This window comes from Rosa rugosa, chromosome 4 (genome assembly GCF_958449725.1).
Source record: "Rosa rugosa chromosome 4, drRosRugo1.1, whole genome shotgun sequence".
NCBI lineage: Eukaryota > Viridiplantae > Streptophyta > Magnoliopsida > Rosales > Rosaceae > Rosa > Rosa rugosa.
This window is the reverse complement of record NC_084823.1, coordinates 21,464,874-21,492,329: the sequence shown is the minus strand read 5'-3', so window position 1 is coordinate 21,492,329 and position 27,456 is coordinate 21,464,874. Positions and strand designations below refer to the sequence as shown.

Genomic DNA, 27,456 nt, shown 5'->3' with positions numbered 1-27,456 from the left:
TACGAAGCCATTATTGGATGGTTATAGATGTACTCAATGGCCAGATTTGTAGAATCAATCTTATCAGTCAGGAATCTCAAGCTTGAACTCTTCTTCTAGAGCCATTACAATCTCCACATTATCCAAGCTATCTAAGCCCAAATCTTTTTGGAAATGTACATCAGTAGTCACCTGTAGATAATTGCAGAAAAATCAGTAATCCCAAAAACAAAATCTGAAATCTGAAAAATCTCAAATCTTCAAACTCAGAAAACTCAAAGCTTTACCTTATACGGCGACTTGGGGACCTTCATCGGGGTCTTCACCGGTGATGAGCTCCGTTGACCATGTCATCGTCGAACCCAAACGGCAGCAGTGAGGAGGACTAAGGAGATGACGAGGTTCGGCGGGGACTGATATTGGGCGTCGCCGGTGGAATCACTTCAGCGCTGTTAATGGTTTTAGGTGAGAAGAGACTCATCAAAGTGTTTTGTCGTGGAGACGAGAAGACCTGGATTTTGGGTGGAGAACCAGAGACTTTGGTTGCATCGCTGGGAGTGGAGACTCTACAGTGGGTTTGAGGCTTTTTACTTCGACCCGCGATGGTTTCTAGATAATTTGCATCTGAGCCGTTCGTTTTCATTTAAAGCAATGGACGGCTGAGAAGGACCCATCCGCAGATTAAGTATATCACGGACGTCCTCTTTGGAACCCTTGCTGTATATATATATATATATATATATATATTGACATATGCGATGCATGTGTTAAACATTTATATTTATATTTTGCTATTTACCATAACACCTCTCATATATTAAAAAGTATTTTAAATTAACCTATAGTCTAAGGATATTTACGTAAATTCACACCCACTTTAGCTAAAAAAGTAGGCTCTCTTAATAATAGTATAGATATATTTTTTGTAGCAATATAAATACTTTTTTTTTCTTATCAGATAAACAACTCAAATATTATAAGTAGTCTTTCCTGAATTGAACTCACAACCTTCCACTTACGAGGAGCTATGTCACTAGACCAAATGATATAATATTTCTAAAAAAAATTGTATTTTTTCTTATTTTGTTTTACGTTGAAAAGTACTCGTGAGTTGCTTGGTGTTTGGAAAAAACAAAGGCAAACGCAAAGGGAGTGAAATTGGTTTTGGTGAGAGAAGAGAGAGGGATTGAGAGCGAATTCTCGAATTGGGATGATGATGATGAGGAGTGCGAGCTTGATCCTCCTATTCCTGTTTCTGTTTCTGTTGCTACGGCCGGGTCAAGCAATTTGGCTGACTCTACCCTCCAGCGGCACCAAGTGCGTCTCCGAGGAAATCCAGAACAACGTCGTCGTTTTGGCCGATTACGTCGTTATTTCCGACGACCACTCCCACTCCCCCACCATCTCCGCCAAGGTTTGCTCTTGATTTCCCCTTTTCAATATCTCGCTGATTCATTGGGTTTTCATCTCAAAATTGACAAGAAAATATCTCATGGGCTTTGGTTTGCACTGGATCTTAGGGTTTTACTTGGATCTCTGCCTTGTTTGTGAAAAATATTATCCCTCTTGTGTTATCTTTACATGACTATGATGAGTTTGCTCAGATTATGTGTTTCGAAAAGTTATCCAATTGCATTGTCTGCTTCATCATATTTAGATGCCGATGCATGCATTAAGTCATCAAGACTAACCGCGAATGCATTTCCAATCCCGGTCGAGTCCGGAGGATAAGTTCTATTCGTGTCAAGGAAACTTGGTTTGATGTACAACTTTATCTGCAGGATGGCCTTTTAGCTGGACTAGTGACACTCTTAACTATAATTTATATACAATTCGACCATCGCCCACCTTAGTGAGGGTTTGTAAATCCAAGGCATATGGTTTGCCTTGAGCATTTGCGCGCCTTTTATGTGCACTTCACACACAAACTCATGGCCAGCACAGCCAACGGTAGTGGTTGATATGGCTGAAACTTCTGTAACTCATAGTGTAAGCAATTAGTAGATAAGACAAAAGATGGGGTGCACCTCCAGTTATGCAAATGCACTGCTCACCAAACCTATCTTATTAGTGATTATTTTGAACAATTGGAGTCAAATGAGCATCTGTCTTCCAAACATAGTGCTCATGGATAGCAGAGTGATGAGGTAACATTACACATAATTCCAAGTAGAATTTGATGGATTTTCCAGTCCTACTCCATAACTAATGAGCCAACTTTCTAGAGTTTCAGACGGAGAGGTTTCTTTGATTTTGAGGCTTATTTTGGTTGGTGTTTTCATGTTTTATTTTATTATGTTGCAATTTACATGTGGTGCTGCACATGGATTTTGCTGCATGTTTTTTGTTTCGTAAAATTGTATTATGGTAAGTCAATGGAATAAGGTTTTTTTGTATATACTCGTATTGACTCATTTGTTTTGTAAAAGTACAAATTAAGCTTAGCTTTTTAAAAGAAAAAAAATGGCATAGGAATCATAATTTGAGTTTGGGATAGGTGTGAGGGTATGGGTATCCAGAGTCATTGTAGGATTTGAAGTATGAATACTGTTATCGGGAAGTATTGGTTAACTATAGGAGTATCCAAGTATCCGATACAAGATGTGGCAAATTTTTTGAAGTATCAGTGTTTCATAGGGAGTATGCAATCCAACTGAACTTGTCTACGTTGATGCAATCTAATCTATGATATTGTATTTCGATCTTTCTTTTTAATGCTGCCCATATTCTTTCAAACTATTCTAGCACACAAAATAAATAATTACTATTAGTAAACCTGACAAAAAATGGTGTTACATCAATTGCTTATATAGCACCCAAAACTGGTTTACTTGATTTTTGATGAGGCACATGAGTATTGCCGAATTTCTGTTGTGTTTAAAGTGATTAACTCACTAAATTGCAGTAGTAAAATTTAAGGGAGCGGTTTCTGGCATTCGTGAAATGTCATTATGCACCCATCTATATTTTCTTTTTTTATTTGTTTTAAGTTTCTTAACTTCTTAATTCAAAATTGACAACACTGCCCCCACTTTCACTGTCTATTTGACGAATCCTCCATTCTATTTACCCATCTCACTGCCATTTGAACCACTGAACCCAGCAACTCTTCATCTTTAAGAACTCTATCTTGCTCACGTATTTGCAACAACCAACTTAGCAGTCATCCTCTAACACCATATTTTCAATTTCTGAATGGGAAATCCTTCATCCAACATACCACATTTCCAGTAAAAGAAACTTGGCGAAATGTTGGTAATAATCGATTTGTTTTACAAAATAAAGAAAATAAGTGTTGTACAATGTCTTTTACGGACCGCAAATAACAGCTCCCAGAACTAATGGGTAAGTGAAAATGAAAATTTAGAGATGAATTAATATCATTCACGGGTTTCGTGTATATACTCATCTTAGATCTTTTTTGTCTTTATAATTGTTGTCAACTTAGATTTCGTGTTATATTCTTGTAACCTTTAATAGTAGTTGTTGTTCTTCAGGTGACATCACCTTATGGCAACAATCTTCACCTCAGGGAGAATGCAACACATGGTCAGTTTGCCTTCACCACTCATGAGGCTGGTAACTACCTGGCATGTTTTTGGATTGATGGTCATAATCCAGGAGGCGGTGCCGTAAGTGTCAATCTTGACTGGAAAACTGGGATTGGAGCTAAGGATTGGGAATCAGTAGCGAGAAAAGAGAAGATTGAGGTGAGCTATTTGAAAAATATTATACACACACGCTCACACATTATTTATCTATTAACTTTTATTCATTTTAAGTGCTATTATTTATGTTAAGATTCTTTATTCCTATGATGAACGCACTGAGAACTATTTTGAAGAGGTTATTAAAATTGTAGTGATTGTCGAAGTGAATTTATGCAACTGCTAATTTGCTTTCTGGCCAATACCAATTTTGATATATAACATATCAACTGTGAATCTCAGCCACCATTACTGATTCTGATATGGAATTGATCAAGTGTGAGTCTTAACTCTAAATTAGACTAGTGGAGGTCAATGTGGTGCTTGAGTTGACTATAGCTCTATAGAAGTCTTTAAATACTTTACCTGCGAATTTATTATGTGAAAGAGGCATTGCATTTTCCCCTATCTAACCTTAATGCTAGCTATTTTAATTGAAAATAATTGAGAAAGTGCTAATTTTATTCATATCTCAGAGTTTGAAAATCATTGTGATAATTTGTATATATTGGTTGTGCGATAAGGTTTAATGTTTAAACTAGGAGTTTGGAGTAGAAGGATATTTGAACTAGGATTTTGGAGTAGAAAGGATATAATTTCTAAGTTTTCCATTCTGCACAGAATTCCACCAGCAAAGTCAGTGCACATTCTCATATTCATGGTTAATAGTTTAGATGCATTCAACACCTCCAAGGTTGGTTCATTGAAGGCACAATTACAATGACACACTTGGTGCATTTTACAGTTAATGTTATCCTTGCAACCCAACTAGAATTGCGGAATGCCTTTTGTACTTTTCTATGCGCTATTGCCCTTGATTATACATGTTCCTAAGCATCTTCCTACATATAGGGTCTTGAGCTTGAGCTGCGGAAACTTGAAGGAGCAGTGGAAGCCATCCATGAAAATCTACTCTTTCTCAAGAGCAGGTAATATTTACATTCCTAATAAGAATGCACTCAGCACTCTTTTCTTTTTTCCTAGGTTGTAATATATATTCTTGGTTTTGTATATATTCAGAGAAGCGGAGATGAGGAGTGTCAGTGAAAAGACAAACACCAGGGTGGCGTGGTTTAGCATAATGTCATTGGGCGTTTGCATTGCAGTGTCAACTCTTCAGTTATGGCACTTGAAGCAATTTTTCCAAAAGAAGAAGCTGATTTGAGTTATGCTACTTACATTATCTATCTAGACGAAAGTTTAATTAAGAAGAAAATACTAATACCATGTAATGTAAACTATGATTAGACACACACCGGCAGTTGTCATTGTTTTTGTTCTTTTGGTAATGAAATTGTTTTATTGAAACTCAATAGTTTACATGATATAATTGAATTGGAATGAGACAGATGTTAGCCTAATTTCTAAAGTGATTGCATCAGAACACTTGACAGCCCAACCATAATTACAAGGCTGCGGAAAAGAAAAATTACTTTTTTTTTTGAAGGGATGATTGGCCCTCAAGTTTTATTATCAACAATAGATAACTCACCGGGGGGCCATAAACCTGGACCTGGTGAGGGTTATAATAATCTTCAAAGAGAACATCCTGAATAACAGCAGGTCTCTCTTTAAAATAACAAACCTCTCTAAGAGAGGAACTAGCAAAATGGGCAAGCCTATGTGCCACATTATTCGCTTCACAGTATATATGGCCCACTTAGTCAACCTTCTCTGACTACGCTTCACATGCATAGGATGTGCGGCCTGGTAATCCTCAAGGAAACGAGTGCACCAACTCACCATGCACACTGGGTTACACACACCACCTTCACACAACCTTGTTCCGCTCTACTCAAATAGTCCAGAGAGAGCCAAAGAATAAATCAACCTGGGATTTTGTAAGGGACTGAATCATCTCTAGTATCCAATCTTCCAAAGAAGTCGCACGGTGCTCTCAAGAGTGATGTCACACGTTTATTTATGCAGCTGAGTTTACATTGCTTTGTTAAATGAATCATATAAATTTAATGAGAGTGAATGCTAGCATTGATACTTCTCAAGGAAGAAAAGGAGACTTGTTATAGAAGGATTGGGTCCTTCCACTGCATACATATAGTTAGAGACTGCAACATCTTGACCATTTTCAAATATATTGTATAGAACAATAGCATCAGGGAGACTCAGTAAGTGCATCAGGGAGACTCAGTAAGTTTGGAGATATTGAGCAGGTTACACGCTCAAATGGACCTTACATAATCAGCTTGCTTGTATTTGTTGCTCTTTACAAAAAGATCTGCCATCTCTTGTATGTATTGCACTATTGTGCATGATGTGCTTTCAATGGTAAAGCATATATTTTGGAGATTTATGATCCAAAAAGGACAGTATAATGATTTCGGTGAAACTTTCCAACAGCTTAGGAAGGGCTGGGGAATTGAACAAGTCAAAGCAAGTGTGTAAGCCTGTTAATGATAATAGTATTAGGAAGCAAGGGCAGGTGCAAATGGCTAGATTTGGAGGAGAGCAGGAAAAAAAAAATTTGGTGAAGCAAGTGGTGGTGGTGGTGGTGGGGAGGGGTGGGGGAGGAAGATATGGTCTGGAAAAGGCTGTAAATTAGAGAATGGTAATCATATTGTTAGCAAAGAATGTAATGTACTTGGTACTACTAACGAATAAAGAGACCACTAGTCCCATTGTCAAGGTTTTTGACGTAAATAAGGTTGAATCTAGATCTAAAGTTGGGTAGAAACGGATTAACAGGTATCCTTGAGAGCTCCGAGAGGCTAAGCCAAAGAAGATGATAACCAAGAAAGGTAGAGTTTTGGATGATTTACCTCGTCAGTTGAAATTGGACTTTACAGGTCCTGTGGATAAGAATGGTGATAACAATATTATAGTTGTGGCAGCAGATCATGGTGAAAGTATGATGGACAAAGAAAATGATTTCAGTAGTAAAGTGAACTGAAGAGGAAGAGGAAGTTGGAGTTTCGCCCATCATGCTGCGAGTGCTACAAACATTCTATATAAGTATATAGTATGGCGAGTTTGTGGGTCAGGATTTCCCACCAGAGCGGAAGTGATGCACTACTACGCTCTGCATTATTCCCGGAAGCAGAAGTGTTCTGGGACTTTTGGTTTGACCGCTTGTAGGGATGTCATGAAGGACCATAGGCTCTCTATAGACGCACCTAACTAGACCACTGAATGGCGCACGACCGTGTGCTTTGCATATGGAGAATGGGAAAGAGATAGGGATAACACTACCGAGCGATATGGCAACGATAGTGTTCCACAGAAATTCCAAACTAAAGGTGTGTCTGCTGCATCAGGTTGTGTCTGCTTTAATGTTATGAATTGTGTTCTTTGTAGTTCGCATAAATAACGACGCTGCACAGCAGAAAATTAATAGGATGGCTAGGAACCTTGGAATTGTTGGCACAGCTGGACCTTGTTGCCACTGATGCCCAGAAGGTGGGGGTGGACGACGCTACTCAGGAATTGCGGATAGAGGAGGGTTCGCACCAGATCAAGCGGTCTAAATCTGCGGAGCTGAAGGTGCCAATTCTAGAGGAGTCCGCGAAGGGGCATAAGAAGAAGAAGAAGACGGCTACTATACCTGTGATTGATGAGGAGTCCGCGGAAGGGGACGAAGAAGAGGTGGGGGAAGAGGAGAATGAAGAGGAGGATGAAGAGGCCGCCAGAGGAGGGCCGAGAAAGGAAAGGGGACTGAGGCCTCAGTTGAGCCTAGGTGGAAACGAAGCCGTACTGAAGCCAGCAAGGGTGTGCACATTACCGAACCTGGTGCCATGGTTTTTGCCGCCATGCCCTCGCCTACTGTGCAGGTTCCGTCCAAGTCCAAGAAGAGCTTGTAGAATATGGCGGAAGAGTATGAGGTGAAGGATGAATCGTACCTTGCTGAGGTTGCAAAAATCTTAGGCAAGATGAATTTCTATGACCACATAACTCTGGGTGATTGCTCACCTCTGGAGGCTAAGCAAAAGATCTTGGGGGAAGTGATCAAGCTTGGCCATAAAATCTTTGTAAGTAAAGAGTTCGAAGAAGAGAGCAAATTGAAAAGGCAACTGTTGGTGGCCAGGGGTGAATGTGACGAGGCGAGGCTCAAGATTGTTGGCCTGAACAAAGAAGTCACAACCTTGAAGAAGAAACTGGAGAAACAAACCAAGGAGAACAAGGCTTTGGAATCCCAGGGTCATGATCAGAAGCGGGAGAGAGCGATTGACCAAGGAGCTGGAGGATAGGGATGTGAACCTTAACTTGGCAGATGCGGATGAGGAGGTGCAGTGGCTGAAAAAGGAGATTAAAGATGTCAGTGTCCTGAGGGACAAGGAAAGAGCGGAAGCCGTGGAGAAGGAGCGTGAGCAAGCCCACTCAAGTCTTGCCATGCATAATTCTCTCTCTGGAGCCATTAACATCTTTGAGTGGCATCTGATGGAGCCAAGGAGGACAAGAAGCAAACCGGGCTGTTGAATGAAAGACTCAACTGGCTATTCAAGCTTGCTTGTGACTCTCACTTTAAGTTCTTCAATGATAAGAAGTTGATTGACCAGAAGACCATGGCAGCACTGCAAGAGGAGGAAAGGAAAAAGCAGAAGCTGGAACAAATTAAGGCATCTGCGAGGGAGCGTGTTGGTGGGCAATTGTCCCATGTTGGAGCCGATGGAGAAGAAGAAAGTGTGTCGGATGGAGAAGAAGAAAGTGTGTCGGATGAAGAAGAAGATGATTCTGAAACACAAACGACCAACACAACTACTTCTGCCACCACATCGTCTATCGATATAACTCCCAACTCCTTGCTTTAGGAGACGCCCGGTAACTCCTCAAACTGGCAATTCCCAATCCCTGAATGTTGATAATTAATTAGGCTGCTTTGAATGTTGATAACTTCTCTTGCTTTTCTTTTCTCTTTTTCTCTTTGAATGTTGTACAAAACTTGTGTATGAATAAGTTGTTTCTAATTTTGGTGGAGATGGCCCTGCCTTCATTTGCCTTCATTTTTTTTTTTTACTTTATGGTGATGGAATGAAATGATTCCGCTTTCATGCCTTATTAAATTGTGGAAGTGCTTCCGCTAAACAGTTTATCATTCTCGAATGAATTAATCAAAGGAATTAAAATTGTTCAGGAATTTACTCGAATTCCAGATGACCGGTTCATATGAGTAAAGAGAAAATAATGGTTTGAATAATTCCTCATTTCATTGACACTGAATGATCAGCGGATGTACAATGTTTAGCCTTGATCGAGGACAATGTAAAGGACGAAACAAAATGGAAATGCAACATAGAAAGAAGACTTGTGAAACCTTAAAGAGCTGAGCGGATGCTCAGTTGTAGTAGTAGCATAGATGTTCGGTGTTCCACGAAAGCTTGGATATCTGGCTACCCTTATTTTTCAAGTAGAAGGTGCATGGGCTGGCTACTTCTTCGATTTTGTACGGGCCTTCCTAGGTTGGGCAGAGGCCAGTGGGTGGGGGAATGACTTGCTTCATGACCCAATCAACTAGTTGGAGGGTCCATCCACGGACACGTGCATTGTATTACTGGTGGGCCACAGTCTTCTTGTAGACCAAATTGCGCATGTGTGCTTGGTCTCGCTTTTCTTCTAGCAGATCCTTATTGAGGTTCAGACCTTCTGTGTTATTGTCTGAATTATAGCTTTGTACATGCAAGTTGGACTCTTGCACCTCGATGGGTATGACAGCTTTAGTGCCGAGGGCCAAGCTGAATGGAGACTCCCCATTTGCTCTTGTTAGAGTTATCTGGATGGACCATAGGACTTCTGGAAGTTTCTCTGCCCATAGGCCTTTTGCGGTGTCGAGCTTCTTCTTCAACACTTTCTTTATGATTTTGTTTACCGCCTCGACCTGCTCGTTGGTCTGTGGGTGTGTGGGCAAAGAGAACAACATTTTCGTTCCAAGCTTGGAGGTAAACTCTATCACTTCCCTGTTATTGAACTGATCTCCATTATATGCGGAACGCCATAACGGCAGTAGATGTTTCGCCGTAAGAAGTAAAGGACCTTGGTGGTTGTAATGGTTGTAAATGGTTCTGCTTCTATCCACTTGGATTCATAATCCACTACAACAATTATGTATTTGAATTGTCCCTTCACTATTGGCAGCTTGCCTATCAGATCAAGTCCCCACTGAGAGTATACCCAGGGAGCAACAATAATAGACATTAGTTTCTCTGGGGCCTTTGGTATGTCAGTGAATACCTGACATGAATGGCAAGTTTGAACTATCCGCTGAGAGTCCGCCCACATAGTTGGGCAAAAGTATCCTGCCCTGAGGGTTTTGTTGGCTAAGGATCGCGCCCTCGAGAGATCGCCACATACACCGAAATGAATGTCAGTAAGTACTCTTGCTCCCTCAGATGGAGTTAAGCACTTGATATTTGGATGAGTGAGTCCCTTCCGATAAAGTTTATCGTTCTACATACTATACCGCTCGGGCTATAATATGCCTAGCCTCTGCCTTCTCTTCCAATAACGTACCATACACCTTGTAGGCGCGGATTGGATCCATCCAACCGGGCTCTTGCTCGATTGTGAAAATCTTAGCCAGGGTCTTGGTGATACTGGGCTTCTTTAAACATTCAACCCGTGTGTCTGCTAGACAGGTATGCGGTTGTGCCGTGGCCAATCGGGCAAGGGAGTCTGCTTTCGTGTTTTTCTCTCATGGGATATGGGTGATATTATAGAAGTTGAATTTCCGCAGAAGAGTGGTGCCATAACCAGGTAAGCATTGAGTTGTTCGTCTTTGGCCTGAAATGTCCCCTTGACCTGATTGACTACCAACTGGGAGTCACTGAATATATTAAGGTTGTCCGCTCCAACGTCGATGGCTAACAATAGTCCCGCTATTAAGGCCTCGTATTCTATAATGTTGTTTGAAGCTTTGAAGTCAAACCTTAGAGCATATTCAGCGAGTAACCCCTTGGGTCCGATGAGAATGACTTTTGCTCCCGCTCGGTGTCTGGCATGATGAGCCATCTACGTGCAAGTTCCACTACGATTGCTGTGGTTGGGCAGGGATTGAGTTGTTACCCTCCGCGCAGGTATCCACATCCGCGTCTTGTCTCTTTGTGAACTTGGCGATAAAGTCTGCCACAGTCTGGGATTTCATCGCTATACGAGGCTTATACTCGATGTCGAATTCACTCAGCTTTACTGCCCATTTACTCAACCTTCCTGAGCTTTCCGGGCATTGCATAATTTGCTTGAGCGGATGATTGGTGAGGACATGAATGGTGTGGGACTGGAAATATGTCCTCAAGCGTTTAGCAGCCTTGACTAAGGGAAGAGCTAGTTGCTCTAATGGGGTGTATCGTGTTTCAGCATCCGCGAATCCTTGTGCAGTATAATATACGGGCAACTCGTCTGCGTTTTTTCATCTGACTAAGGCAGAACTTTTGGCAGAAGAAGACACTGATAAGTAGATGTACAAGATTTCTCCTGGTTTTAAGATTGCCAGTTACGAAACGGAGGCCAGGTATGCCCCTTGATTCCTTGAAATACAACTTCGCACCCCAGTGTCCATGTGACAAACTTGCCGTGGTTTTGTTTGAGTATCTTGAAGAATGGGGCGCATTTGTCCGTAAGTCTTGAGATGAACCTAGACAGAGTGGTGAGGCGTCCGGTTAGGACAAGTATGTCTTCTTTCAGCGGGTTGGCCTCAATTCTGCGATCGCTGACAATATATCCAAGGAATTTACTGATCGTAACCCCGATCAAGCACTTATCCGGATTGAGGCTCATCATACCAAACGACAATAAGATTTCTAAAATAATTAGGAGATTTTTGACGTGACCGCTAGCTCTGACGCTCTTGACTAACATGTCATCCACATATACCTCGATGATCTTGCCAATGTGCTCAGCGAACATCATATTTATGAGTCGTTGATATGTGGCTCCAGTGTTCTTGAGTCCGAACGGCATTAGGGGTGGGCTCGCGAAACCGAAAACTGAAAAAAATCGCACTGAAACCCGAACCAATGCCGAATAAAACCGCACCGAAAAAAAACCGAACTGAACCGATTATGTTCGGTTCGGTTTTTGGTTTCGGCCCGGTGAAAACCGAACCGAACCGAAAACCGAAACACTGTTCCCATATGACAAAACGACGTCGTTTTGTTTTAGGGTTAAAACTTAAGAGACTAACTAAGCACTCAAATTCTCACTGCCTCACTTCAGTTCTTCCTCAGCCATTCAACTCTCAGCCCCGACCTTTTCCCTTTCGTTTTCCTCTTCGTGGATTCACCACTACCGAAGCCCGGACCTTCTGCCTCCATCAATTCCGACGACACGAAGACAGGAACTTACGAAGCCTCCGGAACCCGAAGTCAGCAGCTTTCCATCTTTCAGTCTCTCTTAAAGGTAACTTTAATTCCGCCTCCGTCTTTGATTTTCCCGATTCATATTTCGTGTTCTCAATCCTCGACCTCAACTCCTCAAGTCCTTAATCCTCACTAGCAGCGCTATCTTGTCTTCTTATTTCCTGTTTTTTGACTTCAGAGATTGAAAAAGACTCGGTGTTCTTTTCTCCTCCATAGCCAAGTCTAGATCAATGGCCAAGGTCCAGATCGGGTGATGTAATTGTTTCCATAAATACTCTTCTCTGGGTTATCGGGTTTCGTTTGAAATCCGAGTATGGTGCCATGGTGGTTGAAGTCTGATGAGCACGATCTCCGCCGCCACCGCAAGGCCTAATCGAAACCAAATCGAGCAAATATGAATATGAATATAAAGCACCCCAAGACCAAAAGCACGAAGCAAGAGAACATTATTATTACGACAGTAGGAATAGGCTCAGATTGCGATGGGAACCGCAAGCACGATTTATGTTTATGAGATATTGGGTATGATGATGCATGAAGACTCGTACTTGATCTTCTGGGTATGGGTATTTCTGATGCCTTTGGCTATTCTAATGTGGTTTTTGTTAATTTCTATTTAATTTAAGTTTTGATTTTCTAGGTGTTAATATTTTGATTTCGATCTTGGTTTTCATGCATGTTGATGACTTGATTGCAATAACAAAGCATTTTGATGACTTGATGGTAATATCTGTTTTTCTCTTGGTATTTTACAGGATAGTTTCTTTGCTAGTTTTTGCTGGGATGGTGAATTACGATTGGACCTGGATTGGCTTCATACCCAATTGACACAGTGCGCAGAAGGATGATGAAGATGTTTGATATTTATTTTCATATTATTTCACTGTCTGGGTGTTTTGATTTATGGTTTAAAGTTCAAACTTGAATGACAGTGTGTGACTGTGTGTTGTTCCTGGCTTTTTTTGTGTTAGGCAGATGCTATCATTTCAAGGATGCAAAGTAGTGAACTGGATGGTGGTGCTGATCAAACAACACTATTAATTACTGCAGGTACAGTATGCGTTTATAAGTAATATATGTTCATTACTTTAAAACATTGATGGTTTCTCTGTTCAATATGTTATGTTTTAGCTGGGATGATGACTTAAATCATATACTTTGTTATAGCTGGGTCTCTAATCTGCAAGCTTAGGAATTTGAATAACCACTATGTAATCTGGTCTGTTTAACAAGACATGCTTTAACTGGTAAATATATCAAAATTATTGAATCAGTTTTGCGTTTTGGTGTTGTTTTCATTTGGGGCATGTATTCTATAATTGAGATTATTCTCACTACCAAGTCTTACTGATTTTGACGCATAAGGTGGAGTTAAGGGGTAATTTGAGATAATACTATATGATATGACCATTGATATGATGTGATAGTAGAATATGTATTGATTCCTCAGTCTGCCTGTGCCATGTTTACATTAATAGACTTGGACATCAACATATAGGCTTGGATAGTCAGTTTAATTATATTATATATTTTGTTGTCTGATTAATTTTTGGTATACTAATAACTATTGTTTACCTTTGGCATTCCATACAGAGGCTGTGCCAAAGAGAATCCTCGAGTTCATGAATGTGCCTGGCTTGACTAGGGAGAACGTAGCTAGTCATTTGCAGGTTTGTTACTCTATAAGTTTATATATAAGTTGATAGATGTGTATAAATTTGATGATTATATAGAGACTTCCTTTTTAAGCCGTATATCTAGCTAGCTATTAACACCAATTCATGTCACTTCCCATTTCAAGCAAAGAAAGTTATTATATTTTTTATTTATCAGAAACATAGGACAAAGATTGACTGTGGCGTTTTATATTGATTTGGATTTAGAGATTGACTCAGTTTGTGTGATCTAAAATGTATGCAGGAGGTTTGGCAGAGATTACAATCATAAGTTTTGAGACAGAAGAGGGATGCTCTTTTTTGTTTTTGTTTTTCATGTCTTTTGCTTGTGTGGGTGGTTATTGGTTAACGGGTTGCTCTTTTATTTTATTTGTTATATGGAAAAGGCTCCAATGGCCTTGATTCCTAATTTCCTAGTTTCCGGAGTAATTTTTGTAAGTAGATGGACTTGAATCTCTCGAGTCTACACCAATGTGTTTGATGCATAGTTTTATTTTTTGGTGAGGAAGGGCCTAAAAGGCTAGCAAAAAGAGAGAATGAACTATAAAAAAGACCTGAAAAAAAAAAACAATTATTAAATTATTTTTATTTTAAGAAAGTAGAAGTCTGTAAAAATCTTACCGTAAAAATATGTTTTTCCCAAAAAAAAAAAAAAACCGAAACTGGGCCGAACTGAACTGTTCCGGTCGGTTCGGTTTTCGGTGTCAACTTCTCAAAACACAAAAACCGAACCGAACCGCACCGAGCCCAAATTTGGTTCGGTTTTCGGTTTAGGCTCGGAACCGAACCCACCCCTAAACGGCATGACCTTGTAAGAATATAACAACTTGTCTGTGACGAAAGTGGTGGTCTTTTCATTGTCTGGGTGCATTTTTATCTGGTTTTATGTGGAATATGCGTCCATCATACTGAGAAGCTCATGTCCAGCAATGACATCAACCAACTGGTCGATCCGTGGTAGGGGAAAGCCGTCCTTGGGGTAGGCACTGTTCAATTTTGTGAAGTCAACGCACATGCGCCATTTTCCATTTGCTTTCTTGACCATGACTACATTGCATATCCATTGCGGGTAGTTGGTTTCGCGGATGAAGCCAATATCCCGAAGTTTGGTGACTTCTGCCTGGATGGCTTGATTTTTCTCTTCATCGAATGCTCTATGCTTTTGCTTGACCGGGAGTGTTAATGGTTTGATGTTGAGATTAGGACATATGATATCTAAGGAAATTTCTGGCATATCCGCGTAAGACCATGCGAAGACCTTGGAGTATTCTTTCAGCAACTTGTTTAAGTCAGCCCGAATTTCAGGATCTCATTGTTCTCCAATGTGTACTGTCTGCTCAGGGTGCTCATCAGATAGCAGAACACTAACCAAAGTTGCTTCAGGGTCCAATATTGATTGGCTTTGAGTTTTGTCGCGTGGATCTTCCAGCTTATCTGTTGGTTTGGGAAGGTCAGTTACAGACAATATCTCTGTCCAGGCTCGCGACCAGGTAGGGTTGGAATAACATTATCGCGCTATTTGCTGACTTCCCCGAACAGTGCATGTTCCGACTGGAGTGGGGAATTTTAGGAGTAGCATGAATTCGGCGGTGATGACCCTCATTCTGTTCAAGGCTGGGCGGTCTAGGATGGCATTATAGGAACTGGGGTAGTCTACGACTATGAAGTTAGCGTATACTTCCGTGGACCTGAACCCCTAACCTAGTCTCAGACTCATGGAGTCAGAGTTTAAGGGTTGGGTTGTGTCCCTAGAGAAGCTGAGCAGAGGCTCGTGATCCTGGATTAGTCGGCTACTTGGTTGCAGAAGCTGCCTGTATGCATCGTTGAAGATAACATTGGCGGATCCATTGTCAATGCTAACTCGGCCAACCTCCCATTTATCAATGATTGCATCGATCAAGAGTGGTTTGTCATCGTAAAGCTGGATGCTCCTCTTTTCTTCCTCGAAAAACGTAATAGGTTCTCAACCGACCTTATGGGTTTTAGGTGGCCGGTCGGACTAGATACTAGCGACCTCTCGCCAATTGTATCTTCTAGAGAGCCTCCGCTGGGCCTGGGCGGAAGTAGTGAGGACCAGAACGCCACCTTTGATCACATTAATTCGCCTTCTGTGTGCTGCTGGTGTCTCCGCATGTTGAACCTTGAACTGCTGGAGTTTGCCTTTGCGGAACAAAGATTCAATCATGTTCTTGAGCACGATGCATTTGTTTGTCTCGTGACCATCATCCTTATGGTACTTGCACCCTTTTCTGGTGTTCCTTGGCTTCCCTTGCTTCACATACTTTCTAGGTGGTGGTGGGGGTATTTCCGCCTTGCATTGGTCGTAGATATCTTCATATGTCATATTGATGATGGTGAATACCTCATATCTGGATGCTGGTGGCTTTGGGTGCTCATCCTTGCACTTGTTGTTGTGCTGTGTCTTGCTTTCCTGATGGTATTTGTCGTGCAGAAGCTTATCGTAATGACTGTCACGCTTATCCTACTGCCACTCGCGTTTCTTCCTGCCTTCCGGATTGGAAGTATTACCGAACTCTACCCATCCAACCTGCGTAGCCTGGAGGGGAGGGGGAAGGTTGTCACCGTAGGTGTTGTATTCTGCCTTGGCGTGTATGGTGGCCCTCTCCATGAGTTCGTCATAAGTGAGTATGGTGGTTTCCGCATTCAGGTGGTACAAGAAATTGCCCTTCTGCAAGCCCTGTTTGAAGGCTATCGCTGCTACTCCTTTATCCAAATTCCTAACCGCCAGGGTGTGACATATAAGTAGAGAGTTTCATCATCAGCTTGGAATATCTTAAACTGGCTTGAGTCTTGAAAGCCATCTGCCATTAATTTGAACTACGTGAGGAAGCAGGCATCTTCTAATTGCTTGAAAGAGTTGATTTGGGGGGGGGGCTCATAGAACCATCCCATGGCTTCTTCAGATAGAGTCTCTTAGAATAGGTGACAGATGACCGCGTCATCGTGATACTTTCCTTAATGGTTGATGTTGGTTGCATCACGAGTATGAAAATATATGCAAATTTGTGTGATGTCACCTATTCCCAAGATTAGGAGGTCAAGTTTTGTAGATACCTCTACTAGCAAGCTACTTTGCTACATCACCAAGCATAATTAACACCCTCTTTGGGACACCCACAAGCCATGGTGAGGCCCAACCGCTACTTGCGTCTTGTAGCCCTATGTTCAAGCTACGCTACGGTATCCGGAAGTCGCAAATCAGTCGCCGGGAAGCCACCTTTCCGGCCTTGCCAAGTTGCCCTCACAACTAAGCTTTTTAGACTAGAAATAGTGGTTACTTGTCCCACATCGAAAACCATGTAAATGAGATGGCTTCCTTCACCTATAAAAGGAATGCCTCCTCCCACTTAAACATCATCCCATTACATCTCATGTAATCCCTTTGGGCCGCAAGGCTCGAACACACTAGTTAAACATTCAAGTGGACGTAGTTTCCCGCTAAGGCGGGAAATGAACCACTATACTTCTTGTGTCGTTCTCTCTCTCTCTCTCTCTTTAAAGATAACTAGAGACCCCTCAGTCACTAACGTTAACATTGGCGCCGTCTGTGGGAAGCCAACACAAAGGCTTCGTCACCTACCACGAACTTTGACCGGAAAGTGTCGAGTCAACGCTCATTCAACATCAAATTGGGGCCGGTCAATGCTCGGTCAGCGCCCGGCGGGGTCGGTCAACTCCCGGCGGAGTCGGTCAACGCCCGTAGGAAAGGTCAACGCCGAACAAGGCTTGGTCAACGCTGAACCTCCAAAAAAAAAAAAAAAAATTTGAAAAGTTGGCGGCAAATCTTCTCTGGACACCCAGAGATTTGCTCTGGACACCGGCCACCTCCAAAGCATCATCCTCCGCCAACTCTTCTTCTCCGCTCCGCTGAGCTCCGGTTCCGCCGGACTCCAGTTCTGCAGCTCATCACCTCCGCTGACGAATACCAGCGGCTAACCTCCGCTGACCATACTGCAATCTCCGCCGAGCACCAGGCTCTGCTCCGCGGACTACCTCCTCTAGCCAACCCGCTAGCCTGCCTCTGCCGAACCACTGCCGCTAGCCAACCGGCTAGACTGTCCACTGCTGATCACACCACTGATCATGGTCCGCCGGATGCAAAACGAGTCACCGCTGAGCACCAAGTCCTCCGCCGCTAGGAGCAACCGCTGTCATGTTCTCCCGCTAGCCACCTCCGCTAGCAAAGCTCCGCCAGCCACCATGTCGCTAGGAGCAAGGCTTCGTACTCACGTGACCCACAAGCTCCGCTGACCCGCTAGACTGTACACCGCTGAACTCCGCTGAGCACCACCGCTGACCTCCGCCGCTGAGCGTCACCGCTGAACTCCGCCGCTGAGCGTCACCACTAGGCATACTCCGCCAGATAGCCACCACTGGGAAGCCTCCGCCAGGCACGGTACCGCCAAGAAAAGCACCGCCGGTGGCTTGTTAGTCCGCCAAGCAAAGCACTTTCCTTTGGCTCGTTACTTCGCCAACAAACAGCAAGCCTAGCGTCAATTGCAGAAACTAATCAACACCACCCATAAATTGATCAGTACATTAAGGCATCAATTGCAGCAGCTGCCCAACACCCTGTCAACGTGAGGTGTGCTGCGAACACTCATGACGCAAACCCACTTGTCAGAGGCCACCATGTGCAGCACAGCTCATCACCTCAGTATAGTCACACTAGCTGCAGGCAGCCAGCGGCCTTCTTCGTTGGCTTACTTGACGCACAACCACATAACGCACTCAGCTGATCTTTGCTGATGACGAGCACTTACCTTGCGCGGCGGGCATAGCAGCACTTCAAAGCTTTTTGGCTAACAAGAAGATAAGACTTCAAATTTAAATCTCTGTCTCTCATTGTGCAAACCCGAAGCATGCTATATACTGATATACATACATGCCTAGTATAATTATCTAAAGCATGTTCACAATTATCATAGCTGCTACTCTACCTACTACGTGCCATGTTTTCTTCATCACATGACCTGCTATGCTCCCATACAACGACAAATATCATACACTTGTTGCATGGGCACGCCTACAGTACACATCCCTCTAACTGCTTTAATACTTGTTCATTATACAAGGCCCATCGCATAGTCAATCTATATGGTTAATATATTCATTACCATGACCGCAGACACCATTCAAAAAACAAGTGCATGGCAGCCCATAATCACGTTGAGCTTTATATTCATAGGATCATCAATATGAATACATGTCTTGGTGTTGTAAACCACTTACTGCTGTTACACTCAATACACATGTAATTTGACGATTATTGGAGAATGCATGTTCTATTCTAGATATACGTGTCTCTCATTTGTGCAAAGTTTAAGAGAATCCAAATATGGTTTATTCTTTCGGCAAGAATAAGTCAAAATTCTCAAACACTGTCAAATGCCCATGGTATCATGCTAAAATAGTTATGTTTATCTACCATGATTACATTCAAAGTAGATGTATGTCCAGATCATTTGTCAATCAGCATGCCTATTACTTATATATTCTCTTAATTGATACTTGGTTATCGTGTTACGGGCGTAAGCATTCCTAAGTGTACAAGCATGCATGCAGCAATTGTTATAGCATGATTGTCTAAACATAATAATTATGTTATATGCAGACTTTGCTACACACACAACTATATGTGTACTATATTGGCCGCATGCCCGTTTAACTTAAAGGCTGTCACTTGACAACATGCTATCTCATCTAAAAATGAATCTGTAAATTTCATTGTCAATTTGAATATCACATTGGAAGCACACAAATGCAACATGTCATTTGTAATCAACTACGTACATCGCTTATACACTTTGCTTAAATATCTCATCAAAGTACATATGCAAGATACTAGTGTTGATTTATTTACATACCCATGTACTAATCACTCATTTTGTTTCAAGGAGACATATCAATCACCTCTCCAATTAACGAAATCATCATCCTTCTACTAAGGAACTTTGCCGGAGCAATGGAGCGTCATGCTTGGACAACTCCAACATGATTTGGGTACCTATATCAATTCCAATTCCAACTCGCTCCAAATCAGCATAAGATAAGTAACTATATCTTATCTTTTACGCTCTTGCAATTAGAGCTATTACCATGCCAATGCCGTGCTTTTACTACTTTAAGCATGCCTACAAAATGTTATTAGCAACTTTACTACAAGTACATGCTATACACATATGTCATGCTACTACTTAATTGCAACTCAATTAAATAAATATGTGACACTCATCTAGAAGCTTGTGACACTTACGACTTACTAAAACATGCTCGGATAAACGACTTGCTCGGGTTACGACTCGCTTGGGTATCGAGTATGGCCACGACTTGCGCTTGGGCCACGCCTCGCATGCTCGCACAGCGCCTACACACTCAACTACACCCAACTTGCTCGATCATGTCCAACATGCTTGACTTAAGCCCCAAGTTCACAAACGCTTCATACGATGTCACCGGGACTACTCCCACAATGTTATATGGACACCCATTACACTTGCCACTATCTATTGTGCGTGTTATATGGCCATAAGATCCACATATACAACTACCAATATTTTACATGTTCATACACATTAATGGAATATTGAATTCTTCTACCATTTGTTGTTCACTACAAATCGAATTCTTTTCGCATTCCATTAATACGAACGGTAACCAATACAACAAGCATTATACATATGCGCGTCTTTTGTGTCATTGTGCAGGATTAAACGAGTCCCTTCTTGCTTACGGAGTTCGGGGACTTGTAGGGGCTCCGTACCGCCCGGTTACTTATGCTTGGTGACATCATGTTTATAACTCTCCAACCAAGAAGCTCCTCTTACTTGGGGACTTCGGGGACTTGTAGATACCTCTACTAGCAAGCTACTTTGCTACATCACCAAGCATAATTAACACCCTCTTTGGGACACCCACAAGCCATGGTGAGGCCCAACCGCTGCTTGCGTCTTATAGCCCTATGTTCAAGCTACGCTACGGTATCCGGAAGTCGCAAATCAGTCGCCGGGAAGCCACCTTTCCGGCCTTGCAAGTTGCCCTCACAACTAAGCTTTTTAGACTAGAAATAGTGGTTACTTGTCCCACATCGAAAACCATGTAAATGAGATGGCTTCCTTCACCTATAAAAGGAATACCTCCTCCCACTTAAACACCATCCCATTACATCTCATGTAATCCCATTGGGCCGCAAGGCCCGAACACACTAGTTAAACATTCAAGTGGACGTAGTTTCCCGCTAAGGCGGGAAATGAACCACTATACTTCTTGTGTCGTTCTCTCTCTCTGTCTTTCTCTCTCTCTCTTTAAAGCTAACTAGAGACCCCTCGGTCACTAACGTTACCAAGTTTTAGTAAAGGGAAAAAGTAAGAGTATTGTACTCAAGGGATTGAGTAACTCCACCCTAAGCTTGATTACTGCAAAAATAAAACCTAGAAAACACATGCAAGTCTATCTTTTTACAAATTAATAGTCTCTGCCCGTTGGAAGCCAACACCACCAAAATGATGATATTAACAATGATAGTAGTGGGTCGAATTTGTGTTGATTAATTTAAAATTGGATGAAAGTAGAGTGCTAAAAAGTAAACTAAACTAAACTAACAAGCATAGAGCTTTAATCAAATGAGATAAAAAGGTGGCAAGGCATCGCAGCTAGCCTCCCTTGTGCCAAACTTTGTGACAAAATGCAAATTGGACATGCTTTTGATGCAATCCCCTTCAGCTCCAACAAGTAGATGCTGAGAAACATTATGCTTTTACATGTGTTTTAAACTACCCTTGGTTATCGGACATAGTCATTCCACATGCTCATTGTATTTACCTATCTCTTGGTTATCGGCTATAGGTAAACTCCATGTAAATGCAAACCTAGGTTCCTTGTTTATCGGTTTCATGTTTATCTGTTCTTGATATCTTATGCTTTGCCGTTATATGAGTTGATCAATTGATGTTTTCTGGAAAACTTTTATATGTTTTTGTTCTTTGGTGCGCAACTTAGAATGATTGCATGTACTTGGAGCTAGTAATTAGGTTTATGCTTTATAACCCTAATTCAAAAAATTGGTTTGTGTCATTAAATAAACATGCTTTGGGTACTTGGATTAATACAATTATTGACCAAACTTTCACTTGCTCTTAATGATTCAAAATCTATTTTGATATGATTGCTTTGATCACTTGATTGCATGTTTTGAAATATGTTAGTTTAGTGCTTTGCTAAATTAATTGTGTAAAGGAAAGGCAAATAAGGGAGATTGGTTGCTTTGATTTTTGTTTCTTGGTTGATATCTTCTCATGGCATTAGTAAAAAATATCAGGATGCATATCATGATTTGAACATATGTGGAAGTGGATAAATTGTTCTTAACATCTTCATTCATTGTAAACCCCGAATCATACTTAGTTTTATTGTATTTTCTGCGTTACACAATCTAAAACCCCCGTATTTTACGTTTTCAATATTCTTTTATTCTTTTGTTTATTTTCGTAAATAACACCTTATACATATTTTAATTCTTTATTTGTTTATGCAATTACAGGTGTACCCTCAATCCCCGGCTTGAACAATCCCTACTTATTCTATACTAACAACTACATTTTGCAGGGTTAAGTTGAGTGCTACTTTTAGCATATCACTTTGGTCGGTGGATTCTGTCTGAAAAGGCTGTGTCATGAGTGAGATCTTTAAGCATGCTTCGGGGGGGGGGGGGGGGGGGGGGATCTTGGTAGCTGTAAAGTTATGGTTCTAGGTAGAAGAGTAGCTAATGTTTTCAAGGAGGGAAGGGATAAGGTCCAGAAAAGCTTTAGGGGTGGTTAGGGATAGGATAGTGGGATTCAGAGGGTTTAGGACATTTGGATTTTGGTTGTGGATGGAGATCCGCCAAGTGGTGGTGCTAAAGTCTGGCCATGGTGGCCATCATCCGATCTCCCCGGCGGCTGTGAAACTTGATCGAACAAACCCTAGCAGAGCTATAGGGGAAGAGAAAGAAGCGCATGTCATAGCTCCTTCCCCCATAGATTTTCAGATATTGAAGTTTTAGTGGACAGAGGTCAGTCAGCCGGAAATTAACATAGTTTTTCAGATTTCAGCAAACTTTGGAGGCTTTTCGTTTTCTCATCACAAGGAGTTAGAAAATGTGCAATATATAAAAACAAAGCTCTTGATGTCTAGTCTTACGTCCAAGCAAAAAATTTGGAGTCTGACGCTTTGTGAGGGAGATATGCGCCGTCAAATACAGAAATAAAAGGTCAATCTGCAAAGTTTTTGCTGAAATTCAGTTTCGCGAATTTTATTCCTAAATGTTTAAAGCCTCAATGGAGCATCTCTGGAACACCTTTGTTATGAAGCTTACGCCAAGAAGTCAAGGCTAAATAACCTTAGGGTTGAAGTCTTTGGTTCTTCTTCGAAGGTCGCGTACATTGGGGTCGAGGTCTACAAGAGAAAGCATTCTCTACTTTTTTTAACTATTTTTATTTGTTTTGTTGAGTCATAAATGCCTTGTTCTATGTTTCATTGCATGCTAATCTATTTTATATTAAGGATAATGTTAGATTTAAGTGTGGGGCCCGGAAGGGATTTACAATTTTTTTTTTTTTTTTGAATAAAGGGTGGTGCGGCTGCCCTCAAGCCTTGATTAATGAAGCTCTCACAGTATTACACCAGCGCGTGGGGCGCGTTCTTCACCCTTCCGGATTTACAATTCTTTTATTATTTAGGTTGTTAGTTTTGTGGGATGTTGATACTCGCTGTGCACTGAGTAGAAACACCACACGTACTCGTCATTAGACTAGGCGGGCCTCACATTACCAACTCTTGTAGCCCACATTTAGTCCCACATGGGAAAGGGAAGGGTGACTAGCCCAACCTACACTAAAAAAATAATAATAATAAATAAATAAAAATTGTAAATGTTAATGTGTGATTCCAGGTGGTAAGTGGACCAATCCCTTAAGTTGTGCTTCTGTTGAGATCTGTAGACTAAAGAAAGAATCGTCAAGAGGGAGTCTGGGGTGGTCCGGACTTCGCTTCTCCGATCCCACTCTTGGTGCAGAGTCACTAGGAAAAGAAGTTAGGAAGCATCAACAGATGTTGACATGCTCGCAACTTAAGCTACATCAATGCTGCTCAAAAGGGAAAGTCTATTGCTTGTCAAAAGTAGCTCAAACACTTTGAGTTAAAGCCGAAGATCAATGGATGTAGAAAGAATAAGATATAAAAAAGAAAAGAAAAAATGTAAATAGTAAATAAACAATAAATTACAAAAAACAAACAAAAAACTAAACAAACAGATTGAGTACTTTTCTCCTTATTGATCTAATTAAGGACCCCTTCTAACAAAAAGAAAAAGAATGTAGTTCTTCTTCTTCTTCTTCTTCTTCTTTTTTTTTTTTTTTTTTTTTTACACTTTTTGTGATCAAGTTTGAAATTTAACCATTCTAAGATGGAGTTTATTTTATATATAAGATACAAGTAATTGTAGTAATTGTACATGTACATACATGTATTGTACATATATACACACATGTTCCCTGCGTACAAGATTAAGAGGAATAGAGGATCTCCAAGCTCTACATACAAAGTTAAGTAGGGAATCAAGCATGGTTGCTGTTCCATGGCAAAGCTTAGTCTATCTGAGCCTCGGTCCTCCTTGTCTTGGATGCCTTGTGTTGAATTTCAAGAACTAGAAGCAACTTCAATAGCTGGATTCTTTCTTGCCAAGGAGACTCACCTTCTGGGGAAAACAACAGTAGTACAAACTCAAAACAATTTCTTAACTATAGTATGAGGGGCGAGGCTACATTATTAAGGAGAATTGTAAACACAAGAAACTATTGTTTGAGCCTAAATTAACATTTTCTGACAAGGGATGACTCGAAAGGACCCGGGCTGATATCTGTGGCCCAAATCATATATTATTGACAAGTTCGGAATATATTATTTAGAGGTTGAATAAAGTCTACTTAAAGATCAAGCAATTTTTGAGGAAAATCTTGATATTTATCGATTTATTGTTAATTATCAAGGATTTGATAATTAATAGTTTTTTTTTTTTTTTTTGACTTTGTCAAGGGGAATCCAAAAGCTTCCTAGGCCCAAGATAAACCCCTTCAGCGCATGTGAAATGCTCCAACTGTGCATTGCAGCACAGTGTCTGGCCACTTTGACAGCTTCGGGGTTCGAACCTAGGTTGGGGAGCACACCCAACTAGGCAAGAACCACTAGGCCACTTGCAGTGGTTTGATAATTAATAGTTTACCTGCCTACAAAAATTGTACTTGATATATATGAATATATTGTGTATCTTCAGAGATTATCCATAGAGGCAATTAATTATTGCCTACGATATTTTATCAAGACTAATCAGTGTTTTGATTGGATTAGGGCCAATAATATCTCTTTGGAGCAATTATCTCAACTATGGTTGAACCCAGAGAAGTTAAGGACTGCCTTAACACCCTAAGAAACTAAGGACCGCTTTAGCAAACCCCGTGTTTCTCTACTTCCCGGTGATTGTTGTGCCTAACCTACAACGTTAGGTACCGATTCTTGTGACACCAGAGATCACACCAGAAGTCCTTATTCTGTTAAGGCAATAGAAGAACCTTGTAACGAGGTTGGTGCTCTCCTCGTCCACAAGCTTGGTTATAGAAGTTAGGTCAAGGACCACCCCGATAACTCTCACCTCACGGTGCTGGCACGCCGCACAACCGCAGAAGCGACCGTTTGCATCACCTTATTGGAAGAGCTAAACAACTATAATGAAGAAACTTTGTTTCTTGATAAGAAAAGGAGGAATTTCTATCTTTCTTTTTCATATTAATTTCTCACCAACTATATATTAGTGTTTTACAAACATGTACGTCTACACGTCTATCCAGAGGAGGCAAGGGAGCGATATTCTGCGAGAGCCCAAATTGGGTAGATATTCCTGTATGCTGCATAGTGTAACATGGCATTAACATTGAAAACCCCCATCAATTCCTGTCAAAGGGATAAAGAGAGGAAAGATGGAGTAAAATGTGATAGTATCTCCGCTGCACAATGCACAGTACGTATATAAAAACCAAACACAGAATGGTACCTGTTGGGGGAAATCTCCATTTTCCATTTGAGAATTAATCAAAAGCTTCGCAGCTCTGTGAATGGGAGTAATGTCTCTCTCCGCCTATTACCAACAAAACCAAAAGAAAAATATATCAATTTGTCAACTTAGGAGGAGACATATGTTAAGAAGTAAAGATACTGGGGAATTGGCTAGCACATAGATATGAGTAAATACAAACCTGTCCACCATGAATTAATCCCATTAATCCCATTGCGGTCTGCACCAAGTTTGATCGCTCTCCTTCAAGAGGTGTATAGATCTGTACAACCAAATCCACAGAATAATTTGACTTTACCTGAAGGGAGAATATTATGCTTTCCTTAGGCCAATGATTCAGCAGCTCAGAACAAATAGCTGAACTGTTAAATATTGGACCCTTAAGGATATAATGCTATGAATACTTATCCCCCCCCCCCCCCCCCCACATATTCATGTAAAGGGTTGGATGAAAAAGAAAGAGAAAAAAAAAAAAAAAAAAAACCTTGTTTGTACAAGAAGTATAGCTCTCTCCCCAACCACCATCATCTTTCTGTATTTTAAGTAAAAATTCAACACCTCTGCGTATTGCCTCACAATATTTGTAAGTCCTGCCAGCAGCTTTCAACCCTCGAATTGCAAACCATGTTCCATAGATGAAGCAGATTCCCCATTTTCCATACCTGTGTGAAAGCAGGAGCACTTGTCAATTTACTTCTTTTCTTTAATTAAGAAAGTATGAACATAAACATGCCTCAAATGTATCAATCAAAGGGAAAAAAAAATACCATGAGCCATCAGGTGTCTGCATGTCTTCAAGGTACCATGCTGCACTTGTGATGAAATCATCGATATGTTTCTTTCTATGCCCGGGGTATAACTTCCTGAATAAAGCTAATGCTTGAATTGAAGATGAAGTGCACTCAACATACCTGCATGACTCTTAATTTAGGATTCAACGAATATTGTATGTCTAGAGATAAGGCTTCACGGAATGAAATATTGGGTGAAGAGGTTTACTCGTATTCAATGACGACATCCTCGAAAAATTCTATTGGATTGAACCACTGAAGTAAGGAAAGTATATGCAATGCATATATGTCAATATTGTAATGACGCACAACAAAATCACAGAACTTCTAAAATACTTTGAATATGTATAAATTGTTTTTGGTTTACCTCCAACCATTGTGGAGCTCCTGTTGGCAGCCAGGCTGATACACCACCATTTGGATTCTGATTCAAATCATAAAGATTAATATTTGTGACAAAGGACAAGTAATGAAAGAATTAAAAATGAGCTAGTTGCTAGAGTTAAGTAGAGAAAATGTTATAAAGAAAATGTTATAAATAGTTTCTAAACATCAAACCAATCGACAATATGGTACTTCAATTTTCAAAACTATCACTTTAATACCTTAACTTATTCTTAATGATCAATTTTTGTCTTTGCCGTTAGTAACGACATCAACATGAGTGGTCACGAGCCGTTTATTTCAAGGATATATTCGCCTTATAATTTTTCTTTTCTTTTCTTTTATTTCTCTCTTCAGTCACCTAATTCTACATTCTTCTCTCCCTCTGTCTTAACCCAAAATCAAATAATTAATCCATCACTTCATACATGTTCTTGTCATCTCCATCGCGTTCTTCATGCTGATCAACTTCTAAATCAATGGAATAAACAG

General features: G+C 40.9%; 2 protein-coding genes and 1 long non-coding RNA gene across 3 annotated transcripts; 2 read left to right on the top strand and 1 right to left on the bottom strand.

Annotated features, from left to right (window-relative positions):
- Nucleotides 1-1,079: 1,079 nt before the first annotated feature.
- LOC133707096 (transmembrane emp24 domain-containing protein p24delta3-like) lies at nt 1,080-4,999 on the top strand. The gene is made up of 4 exons (XM_062132635.1): nt 1,080-1,393; nt 3,477-3,689; nt 4,539-4,615; nt 4,707-4,999. The coding sequence occupies exons 1-4, from the start codon at nt 1,190-1,192 to the stop codon at nt 4,849-4,851; spliced, it is 639 nt and encodes a 212-aa protein (XP_061988619.1). The 5' UTR covers nt 1,080-1,189; the 3' UTR covers nt 4,852-4,999.
- Nucleotides 5,000-12,742: 7,743 nt separating this feature from the next.
- LOC133742087 (uncharacterized) lies at nt 12,743-13,660 on the top strand. The gene is made up of 3 exons (XR_009862355.1): nt 12,743-12,844; nt 12,965-13,039; nt 13,583-13,660. It is a non-coding gene; the product is annotated as an uncharacterized LOC133742087 (long non-coding RNA).
- Nucleotides 13,661-25,407: 11,747 nt separating this feature from the next.
- On the bottom strand, nt 25,408-27,040 carry LOC133744506 (beta-amyrin synthase 1-like; the record flags this gene model as incomplete). The annotated part of the gene is made up of 7 exons (XM_062172604.1): nt 25,408-25,668; nt 25,769-25,852; nt 25,971-26,051; nt 26,274-26,451; nt 26,557-26,700; nt 26,789-26,835; nt 26,948-27,040. Coding segments are annotated over 7 exons (738 nt in total), but the record flags the coding sequence as incomplete, so codon positions are not given.
- Between the last annotated feature and the right edge of the window lie 416 nt (nt 27,041-27,456).

Excerpts from the sequence above, each read along its gene's own strand:
- LOC133707096 (XM_062132635.1), top strand. The coding sequence starts at position 1,190 with ATGATGATGATGAGGAGTGCGAGCTTGATCCTCCTATTCCTGTTTCTG. Across the intron at positions 3,690-4,538 it reads CGAGAAAAGAGAAGATTGAG|GGTCTTGAGCTTGAGCTGCG; the intron begins GTGAGCTATTTG and ends TCCTACATATAG. Across the intron at positions 4,616-4,706 it reads CTACTCTTTCTCAAGAGCAG|AGAAGCGGAGATGAGGAGTG; the intron begins GTAATATTTACA and ends GTATATATTCAG.